A 17,184-nucleotide genomic window follows, 5' to 3' on the forward strand; every position below is an offset into this window, starting at 1 on the left:
GAAACGTAGACCTGTGTACGTATCCACATTTAGCATGGGTTGTGTTTTTAATAGTTCCTGACAGTTCATTTTATGAAGGAAAAGTGCTATATAAACCTTATTATTTTCATTATTTAAATGAAAGGGAAAACATTTTAAAGTCTTCAAACACACAGTAAGTACAGTAACGGCACTGATGTTGTCATTTCATCATGTGAACACTTTCTAATAATCAGACTGTTGCCTTTTTCGCGTCTGATGTTCATTTTCCTGCTATTGTCTGGCAGAGATGGCCCCGTCCTTCTTAAAACGCGTCCCTCCCCAAACCCCCCTGCCCTCCCTTCAGCACCAAACACACACACACAAACTCTCACACACACACGCACGCACACACACTCTCTTTCCTCTTCCTTTCTTCCTCCGCTTGCAGCTTCAGACATTTGGGGAATCCTGAAACAAGTTGTTCCTGCAGAGGCATTGAGTCCAGCTGGAGTCCCCTGTGAATGAACAGAGAAATCAATCCTCCATTTCTCCACGAGTGCTGATCTCTCTGCTGAAATCCTTCATGTCTTTAGTTTTGGACGCTTGGACAGCGTGAGACTCTGGAAGTGGCTTTTTGATTATGGACATAGAGATACTGTAGAGCCCTTCACGCTGCATGAACACTCGACTCGCTGGTAAGTGTCTGCTTTAAGACCTTTGGGTACTTTAAGATGCTTTAAGATCTTGACATTTGACAGAGAGCATCACTGAAAGAGCAGTTCAGGTCTCAGATTTTTGGTGGCATCTCAGTCCCATGCTATGCTTGCTTGTCAGGGTTTATCAGGCTGTGTTTTCTCCCCGGGACGGTCCAGAGAGCGTCTGGACTGGGATTACTGGCTTCCTCCTGTTGTTTTCGGTGCAGGTTTTGTCCTCCGCGCTCCCACGCTCCAGCACAGAGGGGAAGGAAAGCGCTGATAAGAGTTTAGGACTCGCCGGGAGAGTGGCTTTTGTTAGCTGACTCAAAATGTGTGTGTGTCTTTAAAGGAGAACTTTTAGCTGTGAGTGTGTGTGTGTGTGTGTGTATGTGTGTGAGCCGCTTTCTTCACTTGTTTTGTTGGTTTTGGAGGTAACTTCTCTTTTTATGGGTGGAGGGGTGCGAAAATTGGAAACAGACCCACCCAGAGTTGAAGTGAGTCAGACGGCATGTGTGCATTGGTGTCAGTGTTGGACAAATAACAATCCCATGACTTAGTAAGAGAGATTGTTTGAGCAGAGGTTTTAAATGGCTTTAATATGATGATGACATGAGGGTTGCGATATTAAGGGTTTTGGGAGAAGGGGTGGGATGTGTGTTTTGGGTGGGTGGAATAATGTGTTGGATATCTGCTGCCATGTGCAGAATCAAAATTGGTTTCTTTGAGTGTTTTTGCGTTGAATGAGTGTTGTTGTACGCTCTTCAGATGGGTGTGCTGGTTTTGTGGCTCTTTATTCCACCAGTAGGTGCTTTCTGAAGAAGTACGCTCTAAAAAAATCAAGGTTCTGGCATCTTTGGTTTTGTTAAGTTATGGAGCCTGACCCTCTAACAGAATATTCTGTATAGTGGAAAAGGCTCTTTAGGTTATGCAAGTGAAAGACTCTTTAAAGAAGGTCTCTTTCTAGCTTTGGGAAGTAAAGGGTTCTTCTTTGACTTGTAGAGATCTCCAATCCTAGTTAATCACACCCTAACCAGCTAATCAAGGTCTTGGGGATAGCTGGAGATCAACTTTGCAGGATGTTATCAGCGGGATTGGAAATCCTTGCTACATGGTGTCTCTCTGAATAAAGAACAACACTTTGGCAACCTTTATTTATTTTTTACAAAATGCTCTTAGCAGTACAGTAGCTGTCAGCACCAATAGTTTAGTGTTTAGTGTGTTGAGAAATAACAACAAGTTGCTCACAGTGAAGCGAGTTTGATTCCTTTCCCCTCTCCATTCATTCCTAACTCCTCTCTACACTGTCCTGTGAAATTAAACACATTTTAAAACTGCTTATAGTAGGTCTTTAACAAGAGAACAGGGGTTCATCATTAACAAACTAAGGTCGCTAGTTCCATAATTACAAACATAGTTTGTTGATTTGGCCTTTCCCAAATCCGTCGCTCCAATGAACATCCACAAACTGCTTGGCAAACTTGTACGCTTACAACTACACCTCTGGAGCTGTAGTTAGAAGCAGAGTTCCTGGCTGTGTTCTATTCCCAGATATCCCCCCTATGCCCTATTCTTTTTCAGTGTTCTAACAATTAAACTTGGAATGATTTAAAGAAACAATAAAGTCATCCCTCTTGGGTGTAATTTGCTTTTTACTTTATTTTACTTTTTTGCAAAGTATTTTACAGTTCAGTTTCAGCGATCTTCATATTGACAATTGTGTTCCCTTCGCAGTGCACTTTAAAACCATTTATGCCATTTTGAACACAGCCGTGGCTCATGACGAAAGCTATAGGCGACCTATTATTTAAAAGCAGAATTTACATTACGTCTCCAAAGCTTGTGAAAATAAAAAACACAGCATACATTAATGCTTTTAATTCACAGCAGGTTATTTATTAAGAAATGTGTCTGTAGCCTACTGAATATGACATGGGCCTGTTGGCTAGAACATTTCTGCAGTACCGTGTCACAGTAAAAGTAGACTTAATTTTGTTTTAAATTAATAAACAATATCCTACTTAATAAAATAACAGTGATAATAATAATAATAATAATAATAATAATAATAATAATAATTAAGTAGGAGTTTTCTTCATTTCTTAATAAATAGCCTACTGTAAAACACAACTATTAGAGATTTATATGATTTATATATGAGATTAGGGTACGTGTAAGCTTTTTGTAAGTGGTTTTATGTTTTAGAGAAGAACATAGATATTTCATAATATTTGTAAAGGAAACACAGGCCCTATATGTATATATTTAATTCAATATGGAACACAAGCGCATGTTTTTACTAAAACATTGGATTTTTTAAGTGCATGTGCGTGTAAAACAATATAATTTGCACAACACAATAATGAGGTGCTTCTTTAAAGAACTTGTTACTCTGCCCCATTTTACATTATAACTAACGTGGTTCAAACGATGGATTAGGGTTAGAGAAACTACAGGTTTTGGAAAACACTCATCACTACATCGTTCCTTTCATAAACAATGCACCGTACTATGATAGTTCAGCCGCGAGTTATGCCATTGATTGGGAATCGCAGCCCTGAACTGAACTGAGTCACCATGCATTCACAGTTGTTCAAAATAACTTTGCCTTGGTCATCGACGTATAAAGAAGTGTCTTCGCTGAAACTGAAAGATGATTTCATCGAAAGTTTTCTCAACCTTTGGATCATTCTGTGGACATGGCAGAGCTGCTGGTGGTCATCTGAGAGGAAATGAAATGCCCTCTTCTCACATCCATGAGGAAGTGGGCTTGTGGCCGGGCTTGTGATGCATTATTCCCACAGACTGATGCAGACGTCTGTTTCCCCAAATTTTAGGCCTGCACTCTTTTGTCTACATTCTATGCCCATTTTAACAGCGAAATTGGGAAGTACACATGTAATATGTTGAGGTCTTTAGTTTTAAACTTTAAAGAGAGAAGCTCTGGCCGTGCATGCTGCCCATTTCTGCTGAAGTTGTCAATGAATAATAAGTCATAAGCCGGAGCCGTCACCACAGACCGACTACTGGAATTAACAGAGTTGCACTGAAAAAAGAAATGATTCACTGCATTTACTACATTGTTTTAAGGTAAGTGGTTACAAATGATTTATATGGGCTGCATTTAAAGTTGAGCATTACTAAATGTAATGTGTTTGTCTAAAATCAGCCCATGTAAATAGTTTGCAACCACTTACCTTAAAGCAATGTAGTAAATCCAAATGAATCATTTAGTTTCAGTGCACACCCTGAAGCATTTCAGCTAATATGAAGATTTGCTCTTTTCCCATCAGTTTTAGAGTGTCGAGTGCTCTGAGATTCCCTGTTTTCAAAGGGTATTGGTTTACAAAGGGATTTAAAGGCATCTTCCTCTCTTTATCCGCTCTGCGCTGTCTCCCTGTCTCTCAGGACCGCCTGTGCTATTAGTGATAAGATGAGTTGCGGTAGCTTTTCCTGTCCTGCGCAGGAAGAGATACTCTCTGCTCGGCCACTGGCTTGTCCTGTGTCCATCCTCTGGTCCACTGGGAATATCACTGTACTATTGAGGGCACCAGATCATCCAGCTGTTGGCAGCAACACTCAACTGCCAGTCCATCTGGGCCGCCACATGCTGTAAACTGGCACGTAGTGTTGCTCTGCAGAACTGCACTGATTACTAGTACCAGCATGCCATATTAATACAGTGTTTTAGTCGTTTTAAAGCAACACTCCACTTTGTTTGGAAGTAGACTGATTTTACAAGTGCCCTAGAGTTAAAGAACTATTCTCTATTAAATGAGATCGTGTATGGGTTACTTAGTCGACTTGGTGTACTCTCAGTGCTGGAAGGGCATCCGCTGCATGGAACATATGCCAGAGTGATGGGTGGTTCATTGCACAGTGGTGACCCCTAATAATTCAGGGACTAACCCAAAGGAAAGTGAAAGTATTTTGGATAGCTGGTGAAGATTCTTGCTGGTGCTGTTAAGTGGTAGCTTGAAGTTCTTGATGATTATTTAAGTGGTTTCTAGGGAGTTGATAAGTAGGTGATCTGGGTAGCTAACCCCCCATTATGACTTTCCTAAGCCCATTTTCTCCAGGCCAAAAAAAGGTCTGATTGCTTCAACCCCCCTAAGAACGAGAGTCGTAGTGAAGCTTGCACTAATTAATATGGTCAACCCTGGAAATGGGTCACAGGAAACTTGATCTCCATACAAATGTTCTCCCTGAGATCCAGCCCTGGGGTCAAGAGGGGTCAAGAGGTCACCTGACTGCACATCCTTCCAGACAAAGATTGATCTTTAAAACACTCCATTCCCAGACATGCCACATGCACTCACAGTGAGTAGCTTAACATGGACACCGATACTCTGATTTTAAGACAATACTCGGATGAAGAGTCTAGCGTGTACACAGAGATTTACAATGACCTTAATCAGACTACACTCATAATGGATCTGAACAGAAGTAGAATTCAGACATGTGGAGTGTTCCTGTTTTAGTGGCATTACTGGAGTGCTGGACAGACATGTAAACATCTCAATCAAACTGTTACAGCATGTAGGACTTTTCTACCCCAGGCTCATGCTGAAAACGTACCCCTTTATTCATTTCTGGAGAGCCGAATGCGTCTCAGGTTATACGTTTTTTTTTTTTTTGCAGTTTTGTTTTCGTGAATCCACCAGAGGCTGCTGTGTACGCTTTTTCAGATCTCAAATATCTCTCGCCAGTGCTATTCATGCCTGCTGTTCTCATGGAAATCTGACTGACTGATAACCCCTACCTGCTTCCCTAAACCCAACCGATAGTGTTTTGAAGAGCAATCCAGAAAAAGAAAAGCCCTCACCTGGTTTTTACTGCATTTTCAGGTTTGACCACATTCTCACCCTGTTATCTACTCTAACCCTGTTGTCGTGGTCAACTCCTCTCTATGTCTCAAGTCCGCCTACATACGCGGCGAGCCACTGGACAACTGGTAACAGTGGAAAAGCCGTTCATACGGAGGCAAGCGTTCAGCTGGTAGCGCGAAACGGAACAGCGTCATACCGCACCGTAGCATTCGTATTAAAGATTACATGCGGCCATACGTACCTCTGGCTACATAATTCACCATCTCCAGAAATGTATACAGGGCTACGCTTTCAGAATGAGCCTGTGATGGACTTTTCTCTGGAGTTTGCGACAGCACGCACACAAGCCAGTTGTCAGGTGTTTGACTACAAACAAATGAGAATGGCTTCAAGCTTGACTATACTGAGAATTCTAGAAGAAATGGACATTTCGATGTGTCTTGACTTGTGAGTTTCTCACTGGGGCATGAATGAATCGTATAGTATAGTATAGTGTATCATGAATAGTATCTGACTGGAGAGGTGGCCTGTAGCTTGGCAGTTTTCATCCACCGTTGTCAGTTTGCTCACATTCATTCATTCATCTTCTTTCAGCTTAGTCTCTATTTCAGAGGACGCCACAGTGGAATGAACCGCCAGCTATCCCAGCATATGTTTAACACAGTGGATGCCCTTCCAGCTGCAACCCGATACTGGGAAACACCCATACACTCTCATTCACACACACTCATACACTACGGCCAATTTCAGTTCCCCTATAGAGCGTGTGTTTGGACTGTGGGGGAAACCGGAGCACCCGGAGGAAACCCACACCAACACGGGGAGAACATGCAAACTCCACATAGAAACACACACTGACGAAATCACGAAGCAACTCATGTAAACACCTGAACCACATTACTGTCTTATTCAGATTAAGGCAAATTAAACATTAACACCCACACAGCAAAAATGCTCTGGCCCAGCTCTGGCCCACACAATCATGTTTTTTCTTGGCCCACATGCTGCAGTGAGTTACGGTGCAAGTCTGGCTTCCAGACAAGGGCCACACATGGACTATATCTGGGTCAAGTCTCAGCCAAGTTAACTCATAACTGGGCCTGAACTGGGCCATATTTGTTGGTATGTCACAATTGCAATGAAATTGATAAACCCATGAAGCATTGCGCTGTATGCGCTGTATGTGCACTATGGGCGTGCTTTTTCCCGAAGCGACCTGTTATTTTCTTTACTCAAACATAATTTTAATGTATTTTAAAAGTGGGTCAAGACAGGCCAAACTTACGTGGCCCACATTTAACATCTGGGCCAAATACTACATTTGACATCTGGACCAAGTCTTATGTGCCGCCTTAAAGACGGTGCCACCTCTGCCAAACCCGGGCCATGTTTGGCCCACATGCTGTAAGGCAGTGCTGGATGAATGCCTCTTGTGCTAGCTTTATGCCATATCTGTGCCAGAATTCTTTGCTACCTGAGCAGAGTCAATGAGTGAGTGTTAACAGTCCAAAAGAGCCTGTCTGCATGGTTTATAAGTGCTTAACCAACACCCAAAGTGTCCCGGTGTGGAGTGATACTATTTCCCTGAAATGACTCCTTGTGTTTAGCTTGATAAATGAAATGGAAAGGCATCAGTAGGTGGCACAGAAAGGCTCTAACCTTTCAGAGCTCTCAGCTGTAATCACTTACACAAGGCATATTGCTTGAGACATGGAAAAATATTCTTCTGTGCATGCCACGATAGTGTAGCTCCATACTGAGCAGGATATGAGAAAACTATTTTTGTCCTCAACAATTTCAGGATTATCCACATGAGTGCTTTGTTTATGGAGTCGCAGCGAAGGCTCCTTTCAGATGTGGTCATGTGTTTGATGCCCTCCTCTGGTGACTCCAGTGAACTGAATAAATAGGAAATGTCCATAAATAAGAGGATGGCAAGGCCTCTTGTCTGAGCTATGCTTGCAGACCGCAACATGAAACACTCAGCTTACATGAAACACTTGTGGTGGTCTGTTTTTATGAGCTTCCTGTTGGGCTTCAGGTATTTGTCCCATCATTATCTTTCAGGATAGGTTGTTACTAGAGGTGCACAGAAAGCGCTTCATCTGATATATAATGATTGTTTTCCTGGTGATCCTTTAGCGATGCTGTGTTTGTATTGCGTGTACATTTATCACATCTTTCATCTCTTCTTGATATGCGTCAAGATACTAAAGTCTTATGTGAAATGTCTCAATATGAATATACAGTCCTAATATATCCCCTCAGATTATCACATGGCAGCAAATCAATGCATTTAGACACAGCCAAGATGATCTGCTCAAAAGAGATTGAATGAAATGTGTTTTAAGTGGCTTTCACTGAGGAATGGCTATTGGTCATAGTCATTAGTCACTGTCTTTATATAGTGTTTGAAAAGCTTAACATCAAGCACTATCATGTGTAGCTTTCAACTGAGCTAACCCTTTATAGATCAGTGATTCTGAATGGCTGTCAGAGTTGTCATTTATTAGCGGAGAAAAAAAACACTTTGAAAGTGATCCCAGCCATATAGTTTCTCTATGGGTGACACTGTGTCTCAATGGTTAGCACTGTGGTGTCAGCTGGCGTTTCTGTGTGGAGTTTGCATGTTCTCCCCGTGTTGGTGTGGGTTTCCTCCGGGTGGTCTGGTTTCCCCCACAGTCCAAACACATGCGCTATAGAGTGATTAGGAATCACATTTCAGACTGAACAGTGTCTTTTGCAGGTACACATCTCTTTATTGTACTTATGAGTTGATCCTCCAGCCTGATCTCACGAGGAAGCGTGACTATTTTGTGTTTTGTCAGTTTATTGGCTTATCCCGTCATATGAAAACATACGTTTTTTAAAAGGAGGCATGGCAACAGCGCTACCCACTGAGCCACCGCGCTGCCCATCAATATGACTATATATATCTTATTATTCTAATGCATTCTTCTGACATAAACAGCTAAATCAACTCTAAAGCGCTGTACTGTCAGTTTACATGTGTTCTCAGAGTGATATTCAGCATTTCCTCTGTGTTTTAGCTTGTTCTCAAACGCAGTTCAGTTCATCTCTAATTAAAGTGGTCATAAGGTCCAGTAAACGTGCGCAGTAAACAGCATCTCACTGCACTCGCTCTCTCAATCAGAGGATATGCTCTTCCTTATCCGTCATTAAACAAACGTGCAGTATAGCCGGGGAAAACCTGCTGACGGCAATCCAAACATTTCCTGGAAAGAGAATTAAAAAAGCACAGGAACGGGCAGTTATTGATCACCCGTTTCCATCATGGAAGTTCCTGCTACTCTGATTCATGTGTGCAGAGGAACATACAGTGACATATACTGATGCATTATTGTTGCTATCTTCAGAGCCTGTGGGTTTCAAACTAAACTGCAGTATAAGCCATATTTCTCAGTAGTTCTGGAGTGTTGTTGTGTGTTTGATGTTGATTCTGCATGGTTAATGGTTGCTAGTGTGTTGTGGTAAGTGTTAGGTGTTGTGGATGGAGTCTATAATGTTATTAATGGCTGCTAGTGTTTTTAAACGATTCATCTAGTGTACTGCTGACTGGTTAATCTGAGTTCTGGATAGTTACTAGGGGGTCTAGTTAGACTGTTGCAATGATGTTCTATGTGGTTGTTAGGTTCTCTATGTAGATGGCTGTAGATGGTTGTTTCTAGGGTATTGTTTTGTGGTTGTTAGAGTGTTTTTAGGCCCCGTTTACACTAATATGTTTTCATTTTAAAACGCTTTTAAAGTTTTGCGACGGTTACGCCATCCATCCACACTACACCGGCGTTTTCGAGCGCAGAAAACGGAGCTTTTTGGAAACGCTGAAGAGGTTGTTTTGATTCTAAAACACGGCTGCTCCATCTCTGTGTGGATGAGGGAAAACGGAGACATCTGAAAACGGAGGCAGGGCACACAGTTCAGTCCTGCATCCTCCCCTTCAGTTCAGTTCCTCAGACGTGTGTGTGTGGTCACGTGATGTGTGTGTTCAGCGGTGTAGTGTGGATGGAGAGCTGTTCAGAAACGCTAGCTGAAACGTCAGTGTGGATGCAGATCACGTTTATCCTAAAACGTCATTTAAAACTAAAACACATCAGTGTAAACGGGGCCTCAGTGCATTGTTTCCAAGTGTGTGTGTTGTTGATGCTTTTCCTGGTGTTGCTAACTGGTTGTTGGGGGTCTGGATAGAAGATTGTTCAGTGTTGGTCATGTTGCTGCCCACAGTCTTGCTAAGTGGTTTCTAGGGCATAGTTAAAGTGTGGTTGATATTTTATAGGCTGTTACTAAGCAGTTGTTGGGGATCTAGGTAAAAGGTTGTTAGAGTGTTGTTAATTGGTTTCTATGTTATTGTTATATGGTTGATAGGGTGTTCATGTTGCTGCCTGTAGTGTTGTTGCTAAATGATTTCTAGGGCATTGGCGAGGGGTTGTACGGGTGTTGTTGAAGCTTTATAGGGTGTTGCTACTCAGTTGTTGGGGCTCTAGGTAGATGGTTATTAGAGGGTTTCTAATTGTGTTAGGTGGTTACTGATGTGTTCTTGTGCATTTACTTTGGTGGATTCAGCCAAGAAATTCACCCAAATCTATCATTTATTTACTGTGTACTCCTCAAGTGGTTCCAAACCTTTATGAGTTTCTTTCTCCAGTTGGACACAAAGGAAGATTTTTTGAAGAATGCTGGAAACCTGTAACCATTGACTTACACAGTGTTTGTTTTTCCTACTATGGAAGTCAGTGGTTACAGGTTTGAACTGTTTTCAATTGTCTTTTTTCAGCAGAATGAAGTGTGATTTATTTTGTGTGTAAAAACAAGCTGAATAATCTTCCAATGGGGAAGAAAATTAAGTCAATATGAAAACAAGATTGTCAGATTATTCTGCTTGTTTTAATGAAAAACTCTCTTCATTATTTCTGTAAACAACACTATATTTTTCTGCTTGTCTAGAAAATGCTTCTTGATTTCAGAGTTTGTAGATATTTGGCCCAGAAACGAGACTAAAACTCTAAGAAAGCAGTTTGTGTAGTGTGGATGTGACTCAGCTCCTGACAGGAACTCTCATGCGTTCACTTTGAGGGTCTTCATCCTCGCTGTCTCACACCACAGAATATACTGAAATACTGAAAGTGACGTGTAAAACACCATTGAGGTCTTTCTCTATTTTCCACACCGCTCTTACTGCATTTCCCTGCACATCTCCGTTTCTCTGCATCCGCATGCACAAAGACATCATGAGAGTGTTTTAATCTGGACAAACAAACATCCAGTTAACGTAAAGGAGACCTATTGTACCCCTTAATTAAGATTATGTTATTAAGATGATGTCTATTATGCAGAAATCACTTATGTGGGGTTTAACCCCAGTGTGTGTGTGTGTGTGTGTGTGTGTGTGTGTGTGTTAGCAGTGTGTGAGTATCTCCAGCAGTCTCTAATGGTGAACAGTAATTAATTGTGTTTGTTCTAATCAGACTTGATGCAGAAACACTTTGATTGACATTCTCTCTTTGTACGTGTCATCAGAGGGGGAAAGCCCCGCCCACTAGTGCCCATCTCTCCATCTCATTAGCATAAACAGCAGCCCTGAGTGAGAAGCAGCCGTCTGTCCATTAGCCATTAGAGTTTTGAATCTGTCACTATGCTGACACACAGTCGTCTGTAGCTCCGCCCTCTTCTGAAAAGAGCACAATCTCATTTGCATTTAAAGCGACAGTCACCAAAACACCACAGTTAGGATCAAAGGCTGAAAGGGTCAGTTTCAGAGAGCTGGAGAACATTATCTGTGTGTTATTCTCAGCTCAAACTTCACTCTAGAAACATCACAGACTTATTTTGCATCTCATATAAAGAGGGCAGAATAGGTCTCCTTTAAATTGAAGCACAAGTGAGTCACTGCTAAAAGTTTCAGGCCGTATTGATGTAAGAAGCGTGACCTTTCGCTGATCTGCAGTTTGACTAATAAAATCAAGCTCTGTCTTTCAGTACAGCAGAAACAAGGTGTTTTTCCTGTGTGACAGATTTCAGAAGTGAAATATTGGCCAGGTTGACTTCAGTATAACCACTGAGAGGAACGGATGAGCGTTATAGCTTTATGAAGATGAGAGAGAGAGAGACTGAGAGATCTCGCATTTATTTTTAGCTTTTCTTTCCATTTCTTCCACCCACCTTTTCAAGATTGTTTTGTTTTTGTTGTAGTTGAGAAGGGCCGTCGATTGATCTCAAATGTTGTCCAGCTCAAAGCTCGCTGGGAATTTCCCACCAACGCTTTTGAGCTCCATCAATATCTATATAAGTATATATCTCTCTGCAGACTGACAAATCTCACTACAGTTTCCACTCAGGAAATTTTCAGCCTCGTAAAAACAGTCATATGAATGCACTTATGGTGGCACTTTCCCCTTCATACTTACTTTTTATTTCACCATGTGATTAAGGCCAAAAGTAAATTAAACCTGTGTGTCTTCTCTCAGTGTGTTTTTATATACTAATGATTTATAGACTCATTTTGATTGATGGACTACACTGCTAATCTCCTGTTTCTAGTCCAAATAAATCAACTCTTAAATCCAGAAGCATTGTCTAGACGAGTAATAAATATAGTGTTGTTTTCAGAAATACTGAGTCAAAATGAAGAGAGTTTCTCATTAAAACAAGCAGAATAATCTGATGATGGAGGAAGAGAAATGATCTTGTTTCCTGTTGACAAAAGATTTCTTCATATTCTGCTATTCTGCTTGATTTAAGGGGAAACTCTCTTCATTTTGACTCATTATTGCTGAAAACAACACTATATTTATTGCTTGTCTAGATTTTGATATATATATATATATATATGTGTGTCTTAGATATTTGGACCAGAAACAAGACAAAAGGCAAAGTATTTTCTCAGTACACACTAGCTAATGCCATGTTTCCCTGAATTTAGTCTCGCTGTGGAGTTCCTCATTCTGTAAATCTGTCTAGAGATGATTGTAGAGATAATTCAAGAACTTGCGTCTCTCAAAGAAAAACATCATACGTATTTCCTGCAACCCACCCTTCTGGAAGCATTAAATGTCTTGAGTTCATTACATGTGAAAGGGTTAGTTCACCCAAAAAATCAAATTTACTCACTATTTACTCTCTCTTGAGTGGTTTATGAGTTACTTTCTTCTGTTGAACACTAAAGAAGATATTTTGAAGAATGCTTATATCTGTAACCGTTCACTTCTATAGTAGGAAAAACAAATACTATATGCAAGTCAATGGTTACAGGTTTCCAGCATTCTTCAAAGTATCTACTTTAGTGTTCAACAGAAGACAGAAACTCCTAAAGGTTTGGAACAAGTGAGCGGAGAGTAAACGATGACAGAGTTTTCAGTTTTGGATGAATTTTCTCTTTAATCTCAAGTATTTTGATCATCATTTCTAGGGCTTTGCTTTAATGTACTATGCCTTGCTTCACAGTCTTCAGTTCATTAATTTTATTTCAGAATATTTTCTGTCACTCTTTACAATCAGGTTTTATTAGTTAATGAATTTACGAACATGAACTAATAATAAACAATACTCATAGCATTTATTAATCATAGTTCAGCGTTTACTAATGCATTATTAACATCCAAATGCATGCTAAAATGTTATCATCAGCACCGTGCACCGTGAGTTAACATCAGCTAACAATGAACAACTGTGTTTTAACTAACATAAACTAAAATGAACAAATACTGTGATGAATGTATTGATCATTGTTTGTTCATGTTAGTAAACACATTAACTAACTCAACCTTATTGTAGTTTTACCCTTTTTGGTAATCAAAATGCCGCAATACAGTTTACTGTTAGCTTGTAAACATCTGTAAATGGATATCCTGTTAATCACTTACTTATACACACCATTTGTAGTATAAGTAGTGTAAGTAGTATCACACTGAAATATGGGCTGCATCCAAAATCACATACATCCATACTACATAGTGCATTTAACAGTTCTATATACCATACTGATCTTATGTCAAATGAGAAACTAGATTATCCTGCTTTCACCATTATTCCACCAGATTATTCTGCTTGTTTTAATGAAAACTCTCTTCATTTTCACTCTCTATTTCTGAAAACAACACTATATGTTCTGCTGGTCCAGAAAATGCTGCTTGATTTAAGAATTCAGACTACAAACAAGATGAAAACTCATTTTTTTCAGTTGTTTTAGACGGTTTGAGTGTGTTTTTCTTGAAAAGCCCCTTGTTTGTCCCCAATACGCTTCTTTTTTCCGTGCTGTAATCGACTGAAGTGTGATGTTTAGAGATGCTGAGGGTCTCAGATGAAGCTGAACTTCACATATGAGACAGTTTCCAGCAGCAGGAACAATAGTAACTGAACTCTGAGCGTACGCTTTCACTGCCCACACGTACCCACATAGACCCAAAAACACTGGAAACACTTCATACACACATCGCTTTCACACCTCATCCTCCTGCCGGTGTTTTCTCTACATGTGCATTGTGCGCACACTGCAAAAAAAGGACTTTTACTTTGAGTTTCTGCTCCAAATATCTACAAACTCTTCAATCAAGAAGCATTTTCTTGACAAATAACAAAATATGTTGTTGTTTTCAGAATTAATGAGTGAAAATGAAGTGAGTTTTTCATTAAAACAAGCTAAATAATCTGCAAATAGGGGAAGTGTCAAAAGAAAAAAGCAAGATTATTCAGCTTCCACCATTCAATCAATCAATCAATCAATCAATCAATCAATCAATCAACCTTCATCTGTAGAACTTTACTACTTTAGTTGACCAATGTGCTTCACACAAGTAAAAACAAATTATACAGCACAACTAAAGCAGACAATGCAGAACAACACAAGAGATATCAATACTATACAGTAATCATTAAAACAGAGAGGGGTGTCAGTGCTATGCATATAAAGCCCATTTAAACAAGTGGGTTTAAGGCTTGGCTGTAAACAGCGGCAGGTCAGTGATTGTACGAAGCTCAGTAGGAAGGGTAATTCAGTTTAGGACATGCCACTACAAAAGAGCGATCACCCCACTGCTTGTATCTTGACTGTGGGACTTGGCCAACACTATAACTCTTGGCCAACAGATCGCAAAGCTCTGCTGGGTTTGTGAATGTGCAACATTTGTGCAATAAGAAGGAGCGAGGCCATTGACGGCATTAAAAACAAACACCAAGGGCTCGATTTTAATGATCTAATATTTTTAGTTTTTAATATTTACATTTTTTTGAATGTGTGATCATTTATATGTAATTCTGTGTGTATTATATCATCTGTGCATCAGTAAATGAGCCCCTGTGTGAGGTGTGTGTAATGCAGTGTGTGTGTGTGCAGGACAGTAAATCTGACATGATTCTCTCTTCAGGCTGCCGTTATCAGTCTCACACTAGTGTTTTCCTCTTTCTGAAAGTCTTGATAACACCATCCTGGAGTTTCTCTCTCATTATTTCAGCATATAGGATTGTAATAAAGTGATTTGTTGGGCTCTCACATTCACTGTGCTCTGAGTTTACCAACTATGACCACTTCTGTGCGGAGAAACACACACATGTGACGAGGGTTCATGAAACAAAGAAAAAAGATTATGTAAAATTCATGAAGATGATCTGTTAAAGGCATTCACCCTAACCATGGATGATGGGTCAAATCAAAGATTTCCAGGGATCAGTTTTGGTTATATCTGTGGTTAAGAGTGAGTGAGAGAGAGAGAGATCTCCAGTGTGCCGAGAGCCACTGATAATGTTGTGTTTACTGCTGGAGACTCATTAGAGACTCATAATGCGATGATAAGAGTTTGTTTGACATTCATTACAGTAATAGCAGACACTGTGTGACCTCTGACAATCTTTTAACACTTTAATGATGATTAACCCAGCAATGCTTTCCATTGTTGCATTGAACACACACTGCATGAGCCAACATTAACCAATGACGGCAGCAGTTATTGCATAGGGGGAAATGATTATAAATATACATATAGAACTGAAGTCAGAATTATTTGCCCTCCTGGATATTTCCCCCCAATTTCTGTTTATCATAATATAAACTAATGAATTTTGTTCATGGGAATGTGTGATTTCAGCAAACATACACACACTAATGTCCCATCAGCTAATGCACTGACTGACATATATAAGAATAAGCACTTCATTTATTAATAGATTTAGCTATGTGTTTATTAGCTGATGTTATACTGGATACAAACCAAAGACACACTTCATAAAAATGCACATTTGGATATTACCTTTTCATTAAACTGAAGGGGAAAACCTCCAAAGTCTTAGAATGAACACATGCATTATTATCAGTATATTTAATCAGTGTTTTCCTGTCGTGTCTCGCCTCATAATCCAGTGTCATGTCTAAAAATGGACAAAAGCCTCGTGGGAGGTGCAGAATCCCAGGAATCTTGGCCGGGATTCAGGGCTTTTAGAGGATTCCGGACTGATTTTTGTGCTTATTTCTGCTTTATTGGTTTTTCTTCAGTTGCACTGAAACCTGAAGATGTTTCTTGTCTTTGGTTGTGAGCCCTGCGAAACCCCGGCGCATGGGAGAAGTGGTAAAGGTTTAACATAGTCGCTCGCTCGGGGAATCTTTTCATTCATAATGACTCACATGAGCACAGCACCAGTCTCCACGTGACCTGCTTTACTGCTGCCGTCTGCCTTTTACACTCTGGCTGGGAAAAGTAGGAGTATTGAGATGACTTCTTACCATTTCCCTACAAAAATGATATTTTTATGAGCTAAATCATTTATTTATTTAATAATACTGAAATAAACAGATACAGATGTCCGTTATATCTAATTAATTCTAACTGAGACTATAAAACTGTCAGACATTGAGTCTTTAAAACACTCTGAATGAGTGTAAACCTGATATGCAGATATTCTGACTCTGATTGGCTGTTTTCCTCTCTGGTTTAGACTCCGCCCACTAGTGTTTATTTTCAGCTCTTGCCAATAGCAGAATTGCAGCTAATGAAGAGCCGGTGCTGCAGATTCTAAGGCCCTATCTGATTGGTCAAGTTTAGATAAACAGCCAATGCATCAAATAAACATCATCACTGGTGTATAGTATATTAAGGTGAGAATGTTCACGCTGCCCTGAAGAACAATATAAACTGTGATCTAACGCTTTCATATTTGCTGAACTTTCCCTTTATAATGATTGCGTTTGGCTCCGTCTTCCCAGCTGTCACGGTGTCTGTAGATATCCAGGAGCGGTTTAATTTCACACCCTTCCACACCCTGGATTTGCATTATAGATGTGATCTTATTTTCTCATGACTAGCCTTTTAGTGTGAAAGAGCACTCATGTGGAGTTTGAGGTAACACAACACACTCAATAATATCCCATTATTAACATCAGAAAATGCACTGACTGGCATAATAAACACTATTCTCCTTACAGCATCGATTAATAGATTCAGTTAGAGGTTTATTAGTTCATGTTATACTCAGAAAATGATCATCTTTATTTTAAACCTTTGCAGGTTTTTTAACTTCAGTTAAGTCTCTGTGCTCCATCATAAACCCGGCGCAATAAGGTGCAAGATGTGTTTGGCGTGATTTGTTGCTATTTTCAGACCAGCGCAGCAGTCATTTTCCCGTTTTGTTCCTTGTTGTTTAAACAGCAAATGCATTTGCACCAGTTTGTGGACTCGTGTGTGTGTGTGTGTGTGTGTGTG

At 40.1% G+C, this 17,184-nt stretch overlaps 1 protein-coding gene across 1 annotated transcript in view; it reads left to right on the forward strand.

Moving 5' to 3' along the window:
- The first annotated feature begins 351 nt into the window (after positions 1 to 351).
- The window catches only part of hdac7a (histone deacetylase 7a), a 119,175-nt gene continuing 102,342 nt past the window's right edge, over positions 352 to 17,184 (forward strand). The window contains 1 exon segment of the mRNA XM_056450028.1: positions 352 to 656. Within this exon segment, the coding sequence (XP_056306003.1) occupies positions 638 to 656 (19 nt within the window). The 5' untranslated portion in view covers positions 352 to 637.

The sequence above is a fragment of the Danio aesculapii genome, chromosome 23 (genome assembly GCF_903798145.1).
Source record: "Danio aesculapii chromosome 23, fDanAes4.1, whole genome shotgun sequence".
NCBI classification, from domain to species: domain Eukaryota; kingdom Metazoa; phylum Chordata; class Actinopteri; order Cypriniformes; family Danionidae; genus Danio; species Danio aesculapii.